General features: G+C 37.9%; 1 protein-coding gene and 1 pseudogene across 2 annotated transcripts in view; both read left to right on the top strand.

Annotated features, from left to right (window-relative positions):
- Nucleotides 1-4604: 4604 nt before the first annotated feature.
- LOC146474620 (CUB and peptidase domain-containing protein 1 pseudogene) lies at nucleotides 4605-7046 on the top strand (annotated as a pseudogene). The gene is made up of 3 exons (XR_014866127.1): nucleotides 4605-4825; nucleotides 5602-6197; nucleotides 6946-7046. The product of XR_014866127.1 is annotated as a CUB and peptidase domain-containing protein 1 pseudogene (transcript).
- A 4570-nt stretch (nucleotides 7047-11616) lies between these two features.
- The window catches only part of LOC146474619 (transmembrane protease serine 9-like), a 29021-nt gene continuing 23840 nt past the window's right edge, over nucleotides 11617-16797 (top strand). Inside the window, exon 1 of the mRNA XM_085116840.1 lies at nucleotides 11617-11746. Within this exon, the coding sequence (XP_084972966.1) occupies nucleotides 11617-11746 (130 nt within the window). The remainder of the gene's footprint in view (nucleotides 11747-16797) is intronic.

Genomic DNA, 16797 nt, shown 5'->3' with positions numbered 1-16797 from the left:
TGTATACCATTATGGCTTTCTGTATATGACGATGAGTACACAGATCTTTCCAGTCAAGTTGCTGTATCAGTAAGCACCCAGCAACAGCATCATAAAACGAGAAAGTTAAAACGCGGTACGTTTCGGAAGCTTTTGTAGTCTATCTAACACTGGCATTGACTAAATCTAACGAATCTTTGTTCTATGAATACACAGTTGATTGCAAAGTTGAGCGAGCAAATTCCATAGAGCACACTTCTTGCCTGGAAGTCGCGGAAAAAAGAACCTCAATTCATGTCTAACCGGCCAGCTACTTCGCGCATGTCTTAATTTTGAACTGACGGAGAGAAAGGAGCAACTTGTGAAGTTAACAGTGGTAAAATTGAATCAAACCGGAGCCGATGGGATATCGATCATTTTACCCTGCCTGAGAAATGAGATGCCATTAAATCGTGTTCTAGTCTACGGGCTTGCAAAATATAATTAGCAAGGTCTACTGTGGAAGATTTCTCCGTTTTTTTCTTTTTAATTAAACAATTTGTTCCACTCCCATGTATTGTATATTGCCCATGTCATTTCTTCATCGAAGCCTAATTAACAAAAGGCCCTCAAAGAGGTATTGAAAAAATAAGAGACGTGAGACGTGAGACTTGATCGCACCTCAGCATATTCAGTGAAGGCGTCTTGTCTGACTGCCGCCTCAGTCCATGTACGATCTCACCCTTCCCACCTAGACCTATGATGGCACAAGTCAGATATACCATGACATCCAGACCTCCACGCTCTCTTTTCGATCACCAGAAAGAATTGAGAAATTTTTCTACTAATTTTTTTTCCTCAGGTTTTAGAAGGTGGTAGCACGAATATTGAAACCACTTGTCAGCAATGCCATGTAACAAGGCAATATCTACCGTGCTACACGGCAATGAGAAGCAAGAATTGGTTTCAAACATCGCACTAGCCCAGGGGCGGATTTATGGTGGTGGGTGAACGAGGGGGTCGCCCCCCGCTTTTTTATTTTTTTTTTTCCTTTAAAAAGTTTTTGTAACCGTCTTTCGAGTGGTATTAAGCACTCAACAGTTTTGAAGAAAAATCCTCCTGACGTATGTGTTTCGAGCCTTAACATTTGGTCCAAATTCTCCCAGAATATTATTAAACAGAATCTCTACAAAGATGAATTTTTCATTGGGGTGGGAGGGAGGATCGCCATTGCGCTCTCGCCACAATTTATTCGGCCCTCCTTTTCTAAATTTTCAGGATCGGCCGCTGGGCTACTGCCGTGCCGAATTTAATTCATAAATTATGGATGAAATGTAACTACATTACAAAACTTGATTAATTGCATGGCTATCTTGGATTTATTCCCACTGTTGTTAATTTGGACTCCGATAGCTGCGTTAAAAATTATCAAGTTTTAACATCGGCTGTTGAAGACAATATGTCCTAAAAACGTACCTTTGTTTCCGCTTGTTAAATGAAACTGACGCCAAGTAGATTCTAAACAACAGAAACATAACAGCCAAGGGCTAAATTGCATATCGTTAAAGTGCATTAACTACAGCGGAACAAAAAAAATGGTGCGCATGTTCTTAAAGTACTGGTTTAGACAAGCCCTCTTCTTAACCTGATTTAATATCCAGTGGACCAAAATGACAGTTTGAAGCAAAATGGAGGATTGGTGAATCAGTCAGTAGAGTTCAGCATCGATAACATTGTATTTGAATTTGAAATGGAGAAATTAAATTCATTCTACAACAATGTCTTGAGGAGTGCAGAAGAACCATTTCAAAAAAGCCTTAATTGACAAAGTATAGACAAATAGGGCCTTGAATCAAAGCTGCGTTGTCCCAATCTTAAGTTTGTCAACAAAGAGTCATTTGCAGAGATTGCTGACGTAGGAAGTCGTTTATTCAGCCTGCCGGTATTCAAAGCTTTGTTATACTGACCGCTAACAAGTCTTTCAATGACAAAATGCGCACTTTCAGCTTGTTGTCGAGCTACCATTTTACACAACATTAAAATCCTACCAAAATAAGATGTTACCAAGAAGAATTTATTCCCGGCAACAAAATTTTCCACTGTTGGTGGCTGGAGGACAGTTAATTGGTGCTCCCAAAGTAGCGAGCGGCTTCTATTTTTATTGAAAACAGCTTCAATGTGTTAATTGTGGCTGGACATTAAAGTAGGGGTGAATAAAGCAATCAATTAACAGAGCAAACCATTTTTATCCTGAGCTGCAGGTCATTGTTTAACCTTGTTTGCGTTAGCAGCAGGTGAATACTAAAGAAGATATATTTTATCGATTCCAAGGGTTCCTACTTTCACAGTAGTAGTGGGGACAACATGAAGGTTATAATTTTGTTGTGCTGTTCGTTCTTTGGAACCGGTTTATCCTCAAATGGTAAGTACGCAAGGCTTTGTTCAAACTATATTTTAGCAATCTAATTTAACTTGTGATATTCAACGTTTTGTCCTGCTCATTCTGAAATAAAATGAGTTTTAGCCATTTTTAAAAAGAGAAACTGTTAAGTTTTCCTGTTTTACTATTTCCACAATCAATTGACAGGTAAGACCGGAAAACCTATCAAGAATATTATTTGCTGTAATGTGAACTGTCCCTTCCCAAATCTTAAACCATGATTTATGGTATTCACCCTTTTAGACACCTGACTACAAATTCTGGAAGGCCCTTTCTGTTAATATTAGGTCCTTTTCGACACTTGAATGCAGGACAAAGATCAAATAGGGTGTTAGCTTTTCACCATCATAAGCTGATTATGTATGGCGTGTAATTTCATATATACAATATTTTAATATTTTATTTTATTTTACTCAGTTTTGAGCATGCAAAGCGAAACTCTGAATTTCGAGTTTAAATAAATTCCATGACGTTAATAGGTATAGTGTATGTATGTGACGTACGCGTGGCTTACTCTTGTAATGCGCACAGTCTTATGTCATACACTAAATATTTTACGTTCTAACAGTGTTCATAAGTCTCAATAAATGGCCAAACTGAACCTTTCTTAACTGACTCTCAGCATGAAGTATTTCCTTGGTATTTTCTGCCAGTCTCAGCCTCAACTTTGTTATAAAAAGGTTTTTAATAGAAAAAAAAGAACGTCTGAGTAAAAGGACAAATAGGGGGATCATGTTGGATTGGGCAGCTAGAACCAGTGGACCTTGAATCAAAGCTGCATTGTCTCGATCTAAAGTTGTTAACAAAGAGCCGTTGCAGACACTGCTGACGGAGGAAGTCAGCGTTTATTCAGCCTGTATTCATAGTTTGTTACAATTGTAAGCATGTTTTATAACCTCAAGCTCATACGGTCCGTGTCGAGTTACCATGACACACGTCATTAAAATTTGGCACAATACGACCAAAATAAGATGCTTTCAAGAAGAATTTATTCTCAACACTGTTCATGAGTGAATGGAGGACATTTTGTCAGCGCTAAACTAGCTAAGTAGTGAGCTACTTCTATTTTTTATTGGAAACTGGCTAGACAGTGTTAATTGTGGTTAAACATTAAAGAAGCGGAGATAAAAGCAATCAATTAACAGAGCAAACCATTTTTATCCAAAGCTGCGGCACATTGTTAAACTTTGTTTGCGTTAGCAGCAGGTGGATACCAGAGACGATATTTTTTTATTTTAGCGTTAAAATGGGGAGCAGTGATAACGCATTAGTGAGACCACTCGCCTCTCACCAATGTGACTCGTTCGGGTTCGATTACCTGACTCGGCGTCATATGTGGGTTGAGTTTGTTGTTGGTTCTCGTCCTTGCTCCGAGAGGATTTTCTCCGGTTTTCCTTTCTCCTCGAAAACAAACATTTCCAATTCCAATTTCATCTGGAGAGTGCCTTCATACTGTAAAGTGCATTTGATTATCTCGTCATGGATCTATGCACTATAGAAATTTACAGATTTAAATGCATAACAGTGTATACGTACGGAACTTGTTTCTTCTTTGAAGTTTTCTTTTATCAGAAAAATGCGTGGCTACGTACCCCGAATTTTGTTTTGGATTTCAATAGCTGTTGCTAATATCTACTTTTTCTACGTAGTCATAAACCCTCCAAAAAAACTTTTGAACTACAATGTAGTATCAAAGATCCTTATATGATGACGCACCCGGTCCTCAGGGTCATTCTCTCTCGAGGCAATTTGACCTAATTTCCCTAATTTTTCTCGAACTGTCACGTAATGTTTCGAAATGCGCGAGAAAAACAATTTGTGATCTTGATACTAGAAGAGATAAAATGGACTCTACTTACTCCACTACTCTTTGTACTCAAAAAGGAAAATGAATTCCTATTTATTGTGCCTTTCATCTGGTAAAAATAATAAATGCAGATCCCAGAAGGAAGGAGTGTTGTCCTCACCTTAATTTTCATGCCGTGATCTAAATATCGTTCTGATGTGATGGATCGCGTTACCGTAACGAACACGGGAAAAAATCCAAAACTTTCTGTCTCGCTACTAACTAAAAGACAAAGATGTTGAAAACGAACAGGGAGTAATTGAGAAATTCAAGGGCGGAACACTTGTGCTAAGTTCCTTCTAATGTCCTCTAATTATAGTTGTAGTTCATGTTCACTAAACTCGCAGCACTCTATACTGAATGCGGTATGCTAACTTCTTTCGTACTCTCAAACAAGCAGCCTGTGGATCCGGGCCTCCTAAATCTCGTATCGTGGGTGGCGAAAATGCAAAGGTTAACAGCTGGCCATGGCAAGCAATGTTGGTCACCACTTCCGGTAGGCAGTTCTGTGGAGGGTCACTCGTGCATCCCTTGTGGGTTGTAACAGCTGCACATTGTCTCGGTGGAAGAATGAGAGTAAAGTAAGTCTCATTTCTAACTTCTAATTAGCATTTGCAGAGATGTAGAATTCTTGTGAACGCCATTTATGTTGGACTCAGTCTCTACCTTTTCTTTATATTGGAAAAATTACCATATTCCCTCTCCTTCGTTATTTACTTTCATCATTTGGTAAACAATTCGCTGAACAATTCAAAACAAACTCAACCGAAGTTGCGTCCCAGACTTTTAAAGCTAAAATTAGGTAACTTGCGTTTCAAAGCAAGGATATTCTACAAAAGAAGATGTTCTATAACTATTTTTGAATCCTACATTTTTCTTAGTTATGACATTTCCAGTGTTGCGTCTGAAACATTAAAGGGGCTGCAACATAAGAAATTGTTGTTTTTCATTTATTTATTTATTTATTTATTTATTTATTTATTTATTTATTTATTTATTTATTTATTTATTTATTTAAATTTTTGTTTGGAAGGGGGGGTCGAAAATATCTTGTTTTTTTTGTTTTGTTTTGTTTTTGTTTGTTTTTTTGAAAGATAAATAGCTTTTAGCATATCGGTAATGCGCCTAGATTACCGAAAGAGAAGATGCTATGTGATTTTCTCAAACGAGGCACAACTAATAATCAGGGTTTTTTTTGGCGAATTTCGCACAGAAGGCGCGAGAGGAGAGCATGAAAAAATTAGCCCAATTTTTGGTAAAATTTTCTGGATTTTCTTGATTCTAGCGGGTTCTCTATCTCGAACGATTTTTTCTCCCTACAAGAGAATTGCATTTAATTTTAATTTTAATGTAATAGAGTTGGAGCACACTTCAGAACAAGCGGGTCAGTGGGAACAGAGCAGACCATCAACGTGGTACGAGTCATTCGCCACGAAAGATATAACAAACCAACACGATTTGCCAACGACATAGCTCTGCTGAGACTTGAAAAGCCTGCTGTTCTTGGGAAAGGGGTTGGTCTCGTTTGTTTGTCAAACCCAAACCATACTCTTCCAATTGACAATCAAAACAAGAAGTGTTGGATAACTGGATGGGGAACTTTGTCATCGGGTGGAGGAAGCCCCAATGTACTCCAGGAAGCCTCGGTTCCACTGGTCTCTAAATCGCGTTGTTTGGTGGCTTATCCAAGAAAGATCGATGACTCCATGTTATGTGCTGGTCTGGACAAAGGAGGAGTTGATTCCTGCCAAGGTGATAGTGGTGGACCCCTGGTTTGTGAGTATAACAATAAATGGCATCTGGAGGGTGTCACCAGCTGGGGATATGGCTGCGCTGCAGCTAAACAGTATGGCGTCTATGCTAAAGTTCGTCATCTAAGGTCGTGGGTGCTCAGCAAGATAGGTGGCATAGAGCCTCCACCGCCAGGTACTCCACCTCCACCCCCAAAGCCAGGTAATGTCTGTGTGTCAAAGTGGTTGCTAAAACGTGTCAATAATTCCATCGTGAAACATTTCAGTCATTACTGCATGCTCATTTTGGATTGAGGTATAAAATCATTGCTTGGGATTGAAACCAAGCTAAGCTTCTTCGGAAAAAAGGTAAGATTTACACCTTTGTTTTGATATAAAGGGCACCCTAACAGGAAAATGAAAGAAAATTCATCTTATGTGTCTACTGCATTAATTAAGTAGCAAAAAAAAAAAACGTAAAAGAAAAAAAGGAGGTTTAACCTCAAAACACTGGCACCCGGCAATAGTTACTTTCGGTGGATATCTGTAAATTGCCTCAGAAATTCTTCGGAAAGTGAATTTGAACGTTTTCCTCGCGAAATGTCTTAATACTGAAAAATAATTTCTTTCATTTTCGAAGAAGCAAATATACCGTTAAAAATGCGAAAAAAAATTTCAGATAGAATTTTCGAAAAAGCAGCGGCAGCTCGTAAATTTGGGGAATAAAATTATTTTACCTTAAAAAAATTCTGCGACTTGTATTTTTAACTTAAGCATCTAAACAGATCAATCTGTACTACTGCTGATATCTCTTTAAAAGGGCACAACACCGATCTGGGAACACAGGAGACAGCGTTTTAAATATTTTGCTTACTGATTTTCTTGTTGGGTGCTCAGTCTCTCAAAATTTCGTTACTTTGGAAAACTAGTTCCTTTCGTTTTGTAATTATATTCTTTGAATTTTGTGACAGGTTGTCTTCAACTGAACAAAAAGGCTGTGAAGAAGACACTGAAGGCGTGTAAGAAGGAAAAAGGTTGCAAGATCTGCATAAGTAAGGAAAGCTCACAATAAATATTACCAAAATGGAGAAAAAATGGAGGCTTATTGGAAATGGGAGGAGGTTTCGCTTATTAGACGGGTGGGGTGGGATGGGGTGAGATTGGCTTGTAGTTTTCCTTTATCAAGAAGGCCAAGACTGAGAGTGGATCATGATTGCACGTCTAGACTGGGTTTTCCGAAAGAACTAGTTTAAACGTCCAATCAGACGCGATTTGAGCTAACGTATTGCTGTATTTCTATATTTCTCGGGGGAGGGCAGGGATGGCGTAAGAAGTGAGAGCACTCGCCTCCCACCAATTTAGGCCCGGTTCGATTCCCGGACTTGGCGCTATATGTGAGAAGATTTTTCGTTGGTTCTCACTTTCGTCAAAACCCGGTTTTTATCCGGGTACTCCCTGAAAACCATCATTCTAAATTCCAATTCGATCTGTAGAGTGTCGCCAATAAGTCCATACATTGTCACTTAAATAAAGTGATCTTAATTCGCCTTTGAACAACTTGGCCATGAGGCACTTTAATTACCTGGCCCCGGCTGTTCAAAGAGCGGATAACTTTATCCAGCGAATACGTCGCTATCCAGCTAATAAAATGTATTGGTTGGAGTACATTTCCTCTGCTGGATTGTAATTTAACACTGGATAGAGTTATCCGCTGTTTGAACTACCAGTGCCTGGACAATGGCGACATGAATGCATCGAAACGTCCGTTTTTGTCTTTTAGTTTTATTTTTCTTTAAATTGGAACTGGAAAAAAAAAGGACTTTTCAGCTCCTCCCTCATTAACCAGCACCCTTTTGAAAAAAAAAAACGTTTATACTGTTATGAAGTGGAATTTCATTATTTAGTAATTTAGAGAGTTGAGTTATTTTAGTTGTATGACTTAATAACTTGTGACCTTGGCTTGGACCTCTGTGAAAGTTCCAGTCCTTAGTATGTTGCCTTTAATTGTCGTTCCTTCCAAGTTTTGATTGGATACCTGTTATTTTCATGTCTGGTCGTGTACTCAACTATAGTTTTGGGAGTTTTCTTTGTTGAGTGATTCTGAAAGTTCCCACGGTCAGCTGACCCAAACATGACTACACGTCAGGTGTATAGCCGTAAACCCTTTGTAATAAAGTCAGTTGCAGTTGTGTTGAGTTGCAGTTAGTTTTAGAAGACTCTTGGTACTTTTCCTGCAGCGAGACACATTCGGAGTATTCAATAATACACATACATGGGGATAACGTTTATACGAGTAGTGATAAATGTTAACCCTTGTTTAATTTAAAGAAGTACTCTAGGTTTACGTTTTAAGATTTAGAAGGAACCAAGTAAACAGATAAAAAAAAAATAGTAATAATTATGTGAAAACTGTCAAACAGTACGTTTGCCAGTAGAAGCATAAAACCATGGTAAGAAACACCAGGGCCCATTTGTTCAAAGCCCGATTAAGCTAATCCTGGATTAACGTGAACTTTGATTCCAGTTTAATTACTATCGGTAAAAATTCTTCTAAAAGATTCTTTGCTCTCAGTTTTGACTTAGACTTTTCTTTACCTTTCGCTTGAAATTAGCCTTTAAAACCACTTTTCAAGAGCGAGATGAAAGCCTCAATTAAGTTTAAATCGTAGATTAGTGTTAATCGGCTTTCGAACAACCCGGCTCAGAAGTTTACGAACAATTTTAGATCCCCAGTGTAAATTTATCTATTTACACACTTTTATTACCGATCGGATGTACCTTTCCAATTTATTATTTTAACATCGTAGCAAAATCGCAGTTCCCGTTTTTTTTAAAGTACAATGATTTTGATAATAAGCTTATAGTATTTTTTAATTGTCTAGACTGTCTTAACATTCTGAAATGCTAATAACAAATGTAATTACTTTTCAGAATCTGGTGGATGTACATTTGGTGACTCTGGAAATTTGGGTATAACAAATTAACTGTAAATTATTCACCTATAGATCTCTGCGCTGCCAGCTATTTTTACATAATATTTTCCTCCTGGAAAACACTGATACAGCATAGTGCTAGTTAATTTGAAGGTTAAGATAAAAGTCAGTATTCATGTACAGTTGATATTAGATAGATCGAGGATACTAGCGTTCAGTTTACGGTAAACGTCAAAATTTACGTTTGCTCTTCACAAATAATTAGTAGGTGACAACGCGAAACTTCTCCACTTCACATAGAGACGAAAAATAGCGAGTGGCAAAAATGGGGCAATCATGGTCACCTGCTCATTTTTCCGTTTGTTGTTGCCGTAAACGTGATGACACTAAATCTGAGTATTGACTTAAAAAGAGTGAATTGGATCCATGGCAGGAAGAAATTTGAAATGAAATCTTGGGAATGTTAACGGAAGGTGTGACCTTGAGGTGACAAAGATATAAACTGCAGTGGTAGAATAATTATGACAAGTTTATTACTTTCTCATTCGTTCACAGTTAACATGGAATTAAAGGGCTCTCAAATAGACAAAAAAGACAGAATGAAATTAATGGAGCTGGCAAAGAAACCATGCAGTGGCTGCAACATTTGCAAAGAGTCTAAAGGTTTGTGGGTGTTCTTTTCTTTTCTGTTCGTCTATTTTTTCATCCATCCATCCATTCATGAAGGCAATTAGAGCCATGATTTTGATTTAGTTAGAGAAAGCAGTTGCTTCAATTACTGGATCAATCACTTTTCAGGCGTAAAAGCTACAATACTCAATTATTCCACAGAACCATATTCTTTATATGGCAGGATCTTTGTTTACATATTGAGCAGGAGTCATGCACTTAAACCTATGTTAAATGCATCGGGAGAAATGAACTTTAAAAGTTTGAAAATTTTACCAAGAATTTACGGCTGGGTATCAGTACTTGCCACCCAGCCTTATATATTTAGTTGTGACGAGTTTTGAAAGCTTATTTCTCTGAGAATATTTAAGATATTGAACGTTGATATTTAAATTTCTCGTAGTCATCTGATGAAGACCAGCAACATGGCGGTCGAAACGTCGCGATCCACATCTATGTGACTCAAACACCTCTCATAATATTATCTTTGTTGTCTCAATAGCATGAAACAAGTTTACAGAGACACAGCAGACAGTCCAACCATGGAACTGGAAGCTGCAGGGAGATATCCTCTAACAGTGTTGCGATTAATTAATCCGTGTATTACTGAAAGAAATAAACCTTGGGGATTTAATCACTGAACACTGGCTGTTATGTTTTTATAAAACAAACAAATAAGGGGGTTAGTTTTTAAAGAAACAGTGCTGATGAGTCGGAGGGGAACTTGAAGCGAACATTTGGCTTTATGAGGGAAATTTATCCATCGTGGATCGAGGTCACATTGCGTTATGACGTCAGTTGATAAAACCTAACGTTATATATAAAACAGCCTGTGATAGCGTGATTTATTTTTCTCTGTTCGTAAGCAGGCGGTATCCTGAAAATCCTGCAATCTGATTGGCTCCGGGAGCGGATAGAATTTTCTTATCTGTGACCACGGTCACGGTAACCGGAATCTGCCGCAAAATCGAGAAGTGAAATCAATTTACTCTATCGCGCGTGGTGAAACGTTGGAGTTTTTCCTCTTGAAATGAAACTTTTCGCGCACTAAAAGATGTAAAACGAAGGAAAAAATCAGGAATGGAATAAAAGGGCGGGTTATTCTCCAAAGAGGTGAATATTAACGTGATTTTGTTGACAAAACGTAACTTAAACAATTTAACTATAAATCATTGCGATAAAATTGAAAAGTTTAAAACCATCTTGGTTAAAAGTTTCAAAAGGGACGACGTTTCGACGTTCGCCTAACGTCATTATCAAGTCAAGAATGAATGAAGTAAGAACAACTATAAATGTAAAAAGAATTCCTAAGAGACACGAATAACGAGCGAACATTGGTGATGATAATGCAATGAGGTACGTATTCACACGCAAAGTCATGGCGCGAATAAAGTCTTTCTGAGTATTTACCTCAGGGTTCAATTTCTTAATGAACAACATCTCAAAAATTAGGCAATCAAACTTTGATCTGCATTCCTTCAGAACAGAGAATTGTTGGTCATCCAAATCAGTCTTGGATAGACAATGTTCCTCAAGATGCCTCCTGATCGCAAAATATTTGTGTTCGTTGATGCACTGGTATAAATAACGGGCGGTGTACCCGACATAATCGTCGCACAAATCACATTAAAATTTGTATGATCACGCATTTATTGTTAACAATAGAGAGATTCTTCTCTTTTAGAGCGAAAACTTGGCCAATCTTCTTAGTTTCTTAATCTTCTTAATTCGGACACCAACGTTAGCGCTCAAAATTTGCAGTTGCCTCTTGACGGAGTTAGCTGTTTGCTGATCTTTAAATGTTAGCGGGGCCAAGATGGTAGGGCTGTCGTCTCTTGTATTCTTGGCTGCATCGATGTTATCAATATTATACTAAAACTTGTTGATCGCTGAATTGATCAACTTAATTGGGTAGTCGAGGTTAAGAAAAGTAGAGCGGAACTTGTTGCACTCATCAGAAAATGCAGTAGGAATAGATGACAGTTGATGTGCACGCTAGATCATAATGTTGAGCAAGCAGTCTTTGTGTCATTTGTCCTCATGGCTGTGGTGGTGCAGAGGCAAGCTAGTGTTCGTGGACTTTCTGTAGACTGGTGTTTCGAGCCTGATGCCACTTTTAGTTATTTTAATGCCAACAAAAGAGATGGTATTCTGTTCAGCTATCTCCATGGTAAATTTCAAGTTTCGGTGGCAAGAGTTCAATTTGTCGAGGAAAATGTTAGCTTTGTTGAGTTCAGGCATGATGCTCAATGTGTCGTCAGGGGCGTAGCTCCCGTTAAGCCAGTAAGCCAGGGCTTACAAACTTTTCTTGGTATATTTATTATGCGATTATTTTTTTTATATATATTTCATAGAATTAGTTTTTTTGGGTGATTTTGTTACGAAAAAGTAGAAAGCCTCCCAATTTACAAGAGAAAACCCCTGGGAACACGGTTGACAAGATGGGAGAGTAGGTCTGATGCGTTTCATGTCTTCCTTGCAGCGTTCCCAGTCGTACTTCAGGCGCTCGAGATCTTGCCCCAGAATGGCTATGGAAAGGCAAGGGGATACTTATGCTCTACCGATCAGTTTGATTTTATTATTGCTCTATATATGCAGCAGAGCAATGTCTTTTCCAACGCAGTTGCCTTGTCAACTATGGAAAGAGCGTAGATCTCATCGAGGCATCCCAGGAACCGGGCGAAAGTCGTGATAAATGTCACGAAAGCTGAGAAAGGCGATTCGTCGGTTTGCAAAACAGATTGCAGCTGAGTTTGACATTTGGCCATGCATGCCAAGAGCAACTGGAAGGCAGCAATACAGGATGATTGTCACAAACCCAGAGACCAACTGGCAGAGAGCAGTGCATAATCGCTCTTATTGATCATCTCACTCAAGAAACGAATGACAGGCTATTATCACAGAACGATCGCTTCCTTGGCCAGTACACACACTTATGAATTTGAAAGACATGATTCGGATACAACCGTATCCATCATCAGTTTCGGGATGTTAGAAGTTGTGAGAAAACAACAAGCGGTAGAAAATTACAATAATGAACAATGTAGCTAAAAACCTGTTAAATAATACTAAAGGAAATACAAAACAATGATTGGACAGTGTGGCTGATTACAAAAACAGTTGTGAAAAAAATTGCATAATACTGTTTATTGAAAGCAAGTAACTACCATTCGGATAAACCTGGGTTTGAAAAAGACGTCATATCCGCTACACACGGCCCTTGGAACAGTCTGTCTTAGTAAAAGGCCCGCTTATACGATACAAACTAACTTCCGAGTTGGGATTTCGGGTTGGATTTTCAAGTTAGGATTCAGTCGAATTGGATTTTCGAGCAAGTATGTAGAGTCGGTTTTTTCGAGGTGGTTACTAGTAATCCAACTGCAACAAATCGGCTAGTTTGTCTGTAAACCGTCTCGTAGATTTCCAGTCCAATACAGTCAACAAAAGAATTCCTGTAGGGGTGAAGTTAGTTTTTTTGTCTTTTTATCCGAAGCATGGGATTATAATTTGAAAAGAACGCGATTGTTGAAATGATACCGAGAACTCATCTCTATCATTTCTAAAGAATCGAAAACTGAAGAGATCCACAAGATTAGGATCGAAACCGCAGTCTTGCCTGACCATAGCCTAAAATGCCACATAATTTACTAACGGCCGAAGGACTCGTACCAGCCCCTGGCCAGAGCAACACAGAAGAATTGCCTAATCATTCTATGACGTAATCAAAACACAGGAGGAAAATACTAAGCTACCGCAACACAAACCCCACAATTACAGAGCGGAGCGATAACAAAATCAAAGCCGTAACTAAAGCGGCCTTTAGCCCTCAATTTAACCCATTGCATAGCTTTCAAAGAAGATACAATGTTAAAGAAAGGATCAAGATACAAATAACCGTGATAAGAAAAACAACATCTCGCCACAGAAGCTAATAGCCGGGCCCTGCGATACAAAAGCTGCAAGATAATGATTATTAAACGGTTCAAATCCTATCCTTACAAAGATAAAAAGAGACTCAGGCTACACTGTCACAAGACCCACTGAACCAAATGCCACAAACGGCATAAGGACGACAGTCGCTAAAGATAAACAACAGAAGTCAAATAGGTTGAACGCATAACCCAGAAGTGACCTTTGAGATCAAAATACAAAATAAGAAGAAAATCCAGCGCTAAAAGAAAATTTACAGGTAGCACCGCTCATTTCATAGAGAAAAGGGTGTTCTCTGAAAGACATACCCGTGAGGGCAAAACTTTTATTTAGGCTAAAACACGTACATGAGAATTGCGCAGGCCTGTCAACCCCATTATTGCCTCGTTCTCCTCGATCGTCTTAAAAAGACCTCAAGACGATGTGCAACACCACTGAAACTTATTGGAAACCCCGCCAAAAAACTCCTAACTCGAAAATCCAACTCAAAATCCTAACTCGGTAAATAAGCAACCTTCGTTTATACTTATGATTTTTCTCACTCTGCTTTAAAGAACGGGTGTCACCTACTTTTAGTGTCAGTTTTGAATAGGGAAAAAACACATTTGATCAATGGAAACTTTAAAATAATGACAGCTTTTAATAAAAATGCTCCTACTACAACTTCGAAAAAATTGGCCAACTGAAATAATTTCATATTTACCCCACGGTTCCCTGAGAGCGGGTTTCAATTTAAAGAAGGGGTTCTTTGTAAAATATTTGGGCAAAATCTCCGTGACAGCATCCCGTTAATGTAATTTAAACACAAATCAATGAACAATTTAAGTTCGTCGGGATTTTCATATTAACTCATTTGTTTTCTTTTGTTGAAGGCGAAGAGTTGCCGGTGGCATTTTTGTGCAGGCCTTGTTTATTCAGCAATCAGTAGTACCTGTATTCCATTAAAAGAAAACAAAACATATTTATTTATGGTAATAATGTTTAAATGTAGTCCAAATATTTAAAAGTAGTCAAAAGCGGCGTTGTAAATGGTTGGTAATGAGCCTGAAATGTGTACGGTAATTTTACATCAGGCGAATTGCGTTTGGTGTAAGCTAGTGTCAACATCTGCTTAGCTACTTCATATTTAATCAAACAAAATGAATGATGTATTGATATTATTAAACACTTACTGTCTTTACCAACAAATGCTGACAGTTTCCAATTTTCCTTGTAAGGAAACTGTTTGAAGTGAACGAACAACTAATACTGTGTATTTTAAATAAAAATTAGCTGTTTCACCAGCGACGTTCTTTTTTCGAGGTTCTAAACGTCATAGTGCATTTTAAACTTATTTTCTGGAGTTGAAAAAAATGTTTTTCGACTATTTTTACCTTGATTTCATGGAGTAAGACCATCATACTTAATTGTCGCTGTAGTTCTCTTTCCCTTTTCTTGGTGGTTTTAAGAAGACTACATCACGCTCATTTATGCACTTTTGTTCAATCAAATTTTCAAATTCTCCTCAATTGTTGCATCTTTGACAATGAAATGAAATGATTGATTCATAACTGGAACACTACTTACGTACTTTGACACAAGTAAAGTTATTGTTGTTTCTTACGTTCCATTATAAGAGGTGGGAAAGGCATTCAAAGGATGGTGCCTCTTTATATAATGGTATTTATGCGCGATTTACGATTAGGCGCGAAAAGCCGGTCTTTCCAACGGCACGTATTTTCAGAGAGAATTAAACAACAATTATTCTAAGAGGCTTTGAAAATTAAAATCATCCGTACGAACTACGTAGTTACCCCTAATTTTTTTTAGCACCATAGTAACTCTTTGCTCTGCTTTTCCTGCATAATAATAAACCATGTTACTGATGCAAAATACGTTTGTATCCGGAGGCACCGTCCTGAAGAAGACCCAGACTAAAATCAAGGGTAGAGTTATCTCTAAAACTTAAGTCATTATACCTTAACCCTCCCTACAACTATTATATTTTGACAGTCATCCCTAATTCCTTAAATAATTTCGCCCCCGTGCTTTGTCCTATAAAGTGGGCTTCAGGTTGTCTATTGTGGTGTTAATTGTGACTAAATATTAGAGTAACCATGATAAAGAGATCGTTTCCACCAAACTTTGTTGTATAACCGTTTGATGACCTCGTTAAACTATGTTTGCATTCGGAGCGGCTGTATACGTTTAAGACTGCATAAATGAAAGAACATTTACGGCAAACGTTACTCGTATTCAACATTTGGAGTAGGATGAAGATTGTAATCTTGGTTTGCTGTTTCATTGTTGGGAGTTTTTCCTCGCATCCAGAGGGTAAGTCAAGATTTTATGTCATTACACAGTTGTTATCAAAATCTTTTAATCCACAGCAGTAACGGAAAAGAAAAAATACACAGATTCTGTATTTTTTAAGTAGTTTTCACTATTCAATTTTAGCAATCAACAGTATATTTATGACAATAACTGAAAAACGTTTTAACCAGACTTTAATACCATTTTGTTGTTAGATTTCTCGAATCCTCACTTGAATTCTCAGGAGATTTATTTTCTCTTTTTCTTGCAAAAAGCAGAAAGGCACAGGATATACTTAATTCGCCTCACTGCAAAGTCAGAAAAGTCGACTTAATTCAGAACATGTAATTCACTCGCTGTTGACTTGAAAGCCTTTTTGCTAAACAGTAGATACTGAAATAACTGTGAGCGATTTTTCTTGTGGCGTGTACACGTTTACTTGCAGTTTCCTAGGATTAATATTAAATTAATATAACATCGAAATGCTATTGATATTTACTATTTTGTAGACGATAACTGAGATTTCCATTTGCGAATGTCATCTAACTTGGCAAAGAAATGGTCGGAAAACCGAAAATATCTGCATACAACTTGAATTCCAGAGTTGAGAACAATGGCAAAGTGAATTAAAATGAACAGGAAAAAGGGTTCATTATCTGAACCTGATAAGGTTTAAGATCGGGATTATTAATTTTTTGCTATTGCAGGTCTATGTAGATTCTTAAAAAAACTTACGCCCTGTTCATACTTTTAGACTAAAGTTCCGGGGTCCGTGTTTCAGGCATGAGAACTGCAATAGACTTAACAAACTTTTTTTTTGTCCCTAACCATATTTCTCGACACCGTTCGTGGATATGGCAATGAGCACTACCTTAATGGACCAGTCCTTGCACGGACATAGGTCTGAACGGGATTTTTTCGTACTTTTTCCCTATGCCTCCCTACGATACAATAAACAAAATAGGCAGCGCTAAATGGACGAACAAACGGCGTTCTTGG

This window comes from Pavona decussata, unplaced genomic scaffold (genome assembly GCF_977016875.1).
Source record: "Pavona decussata unplaced genomic scaffold, jaPavDecu1.1 SCAFFOLD_87, whole genome shotgun sequence".
Taxonomy (NCBI): Eukaryota; Metazoa; Cnidaria; class Anthozoa; order Scleractinia; family Agariciidae; genus Pavona; species Pavona decussata.
The sequence above is the reverse complement of the archived record's forward strand: the minus strand, read 5'-3'. Positions and strand labels throughout refer to the sequence as shown.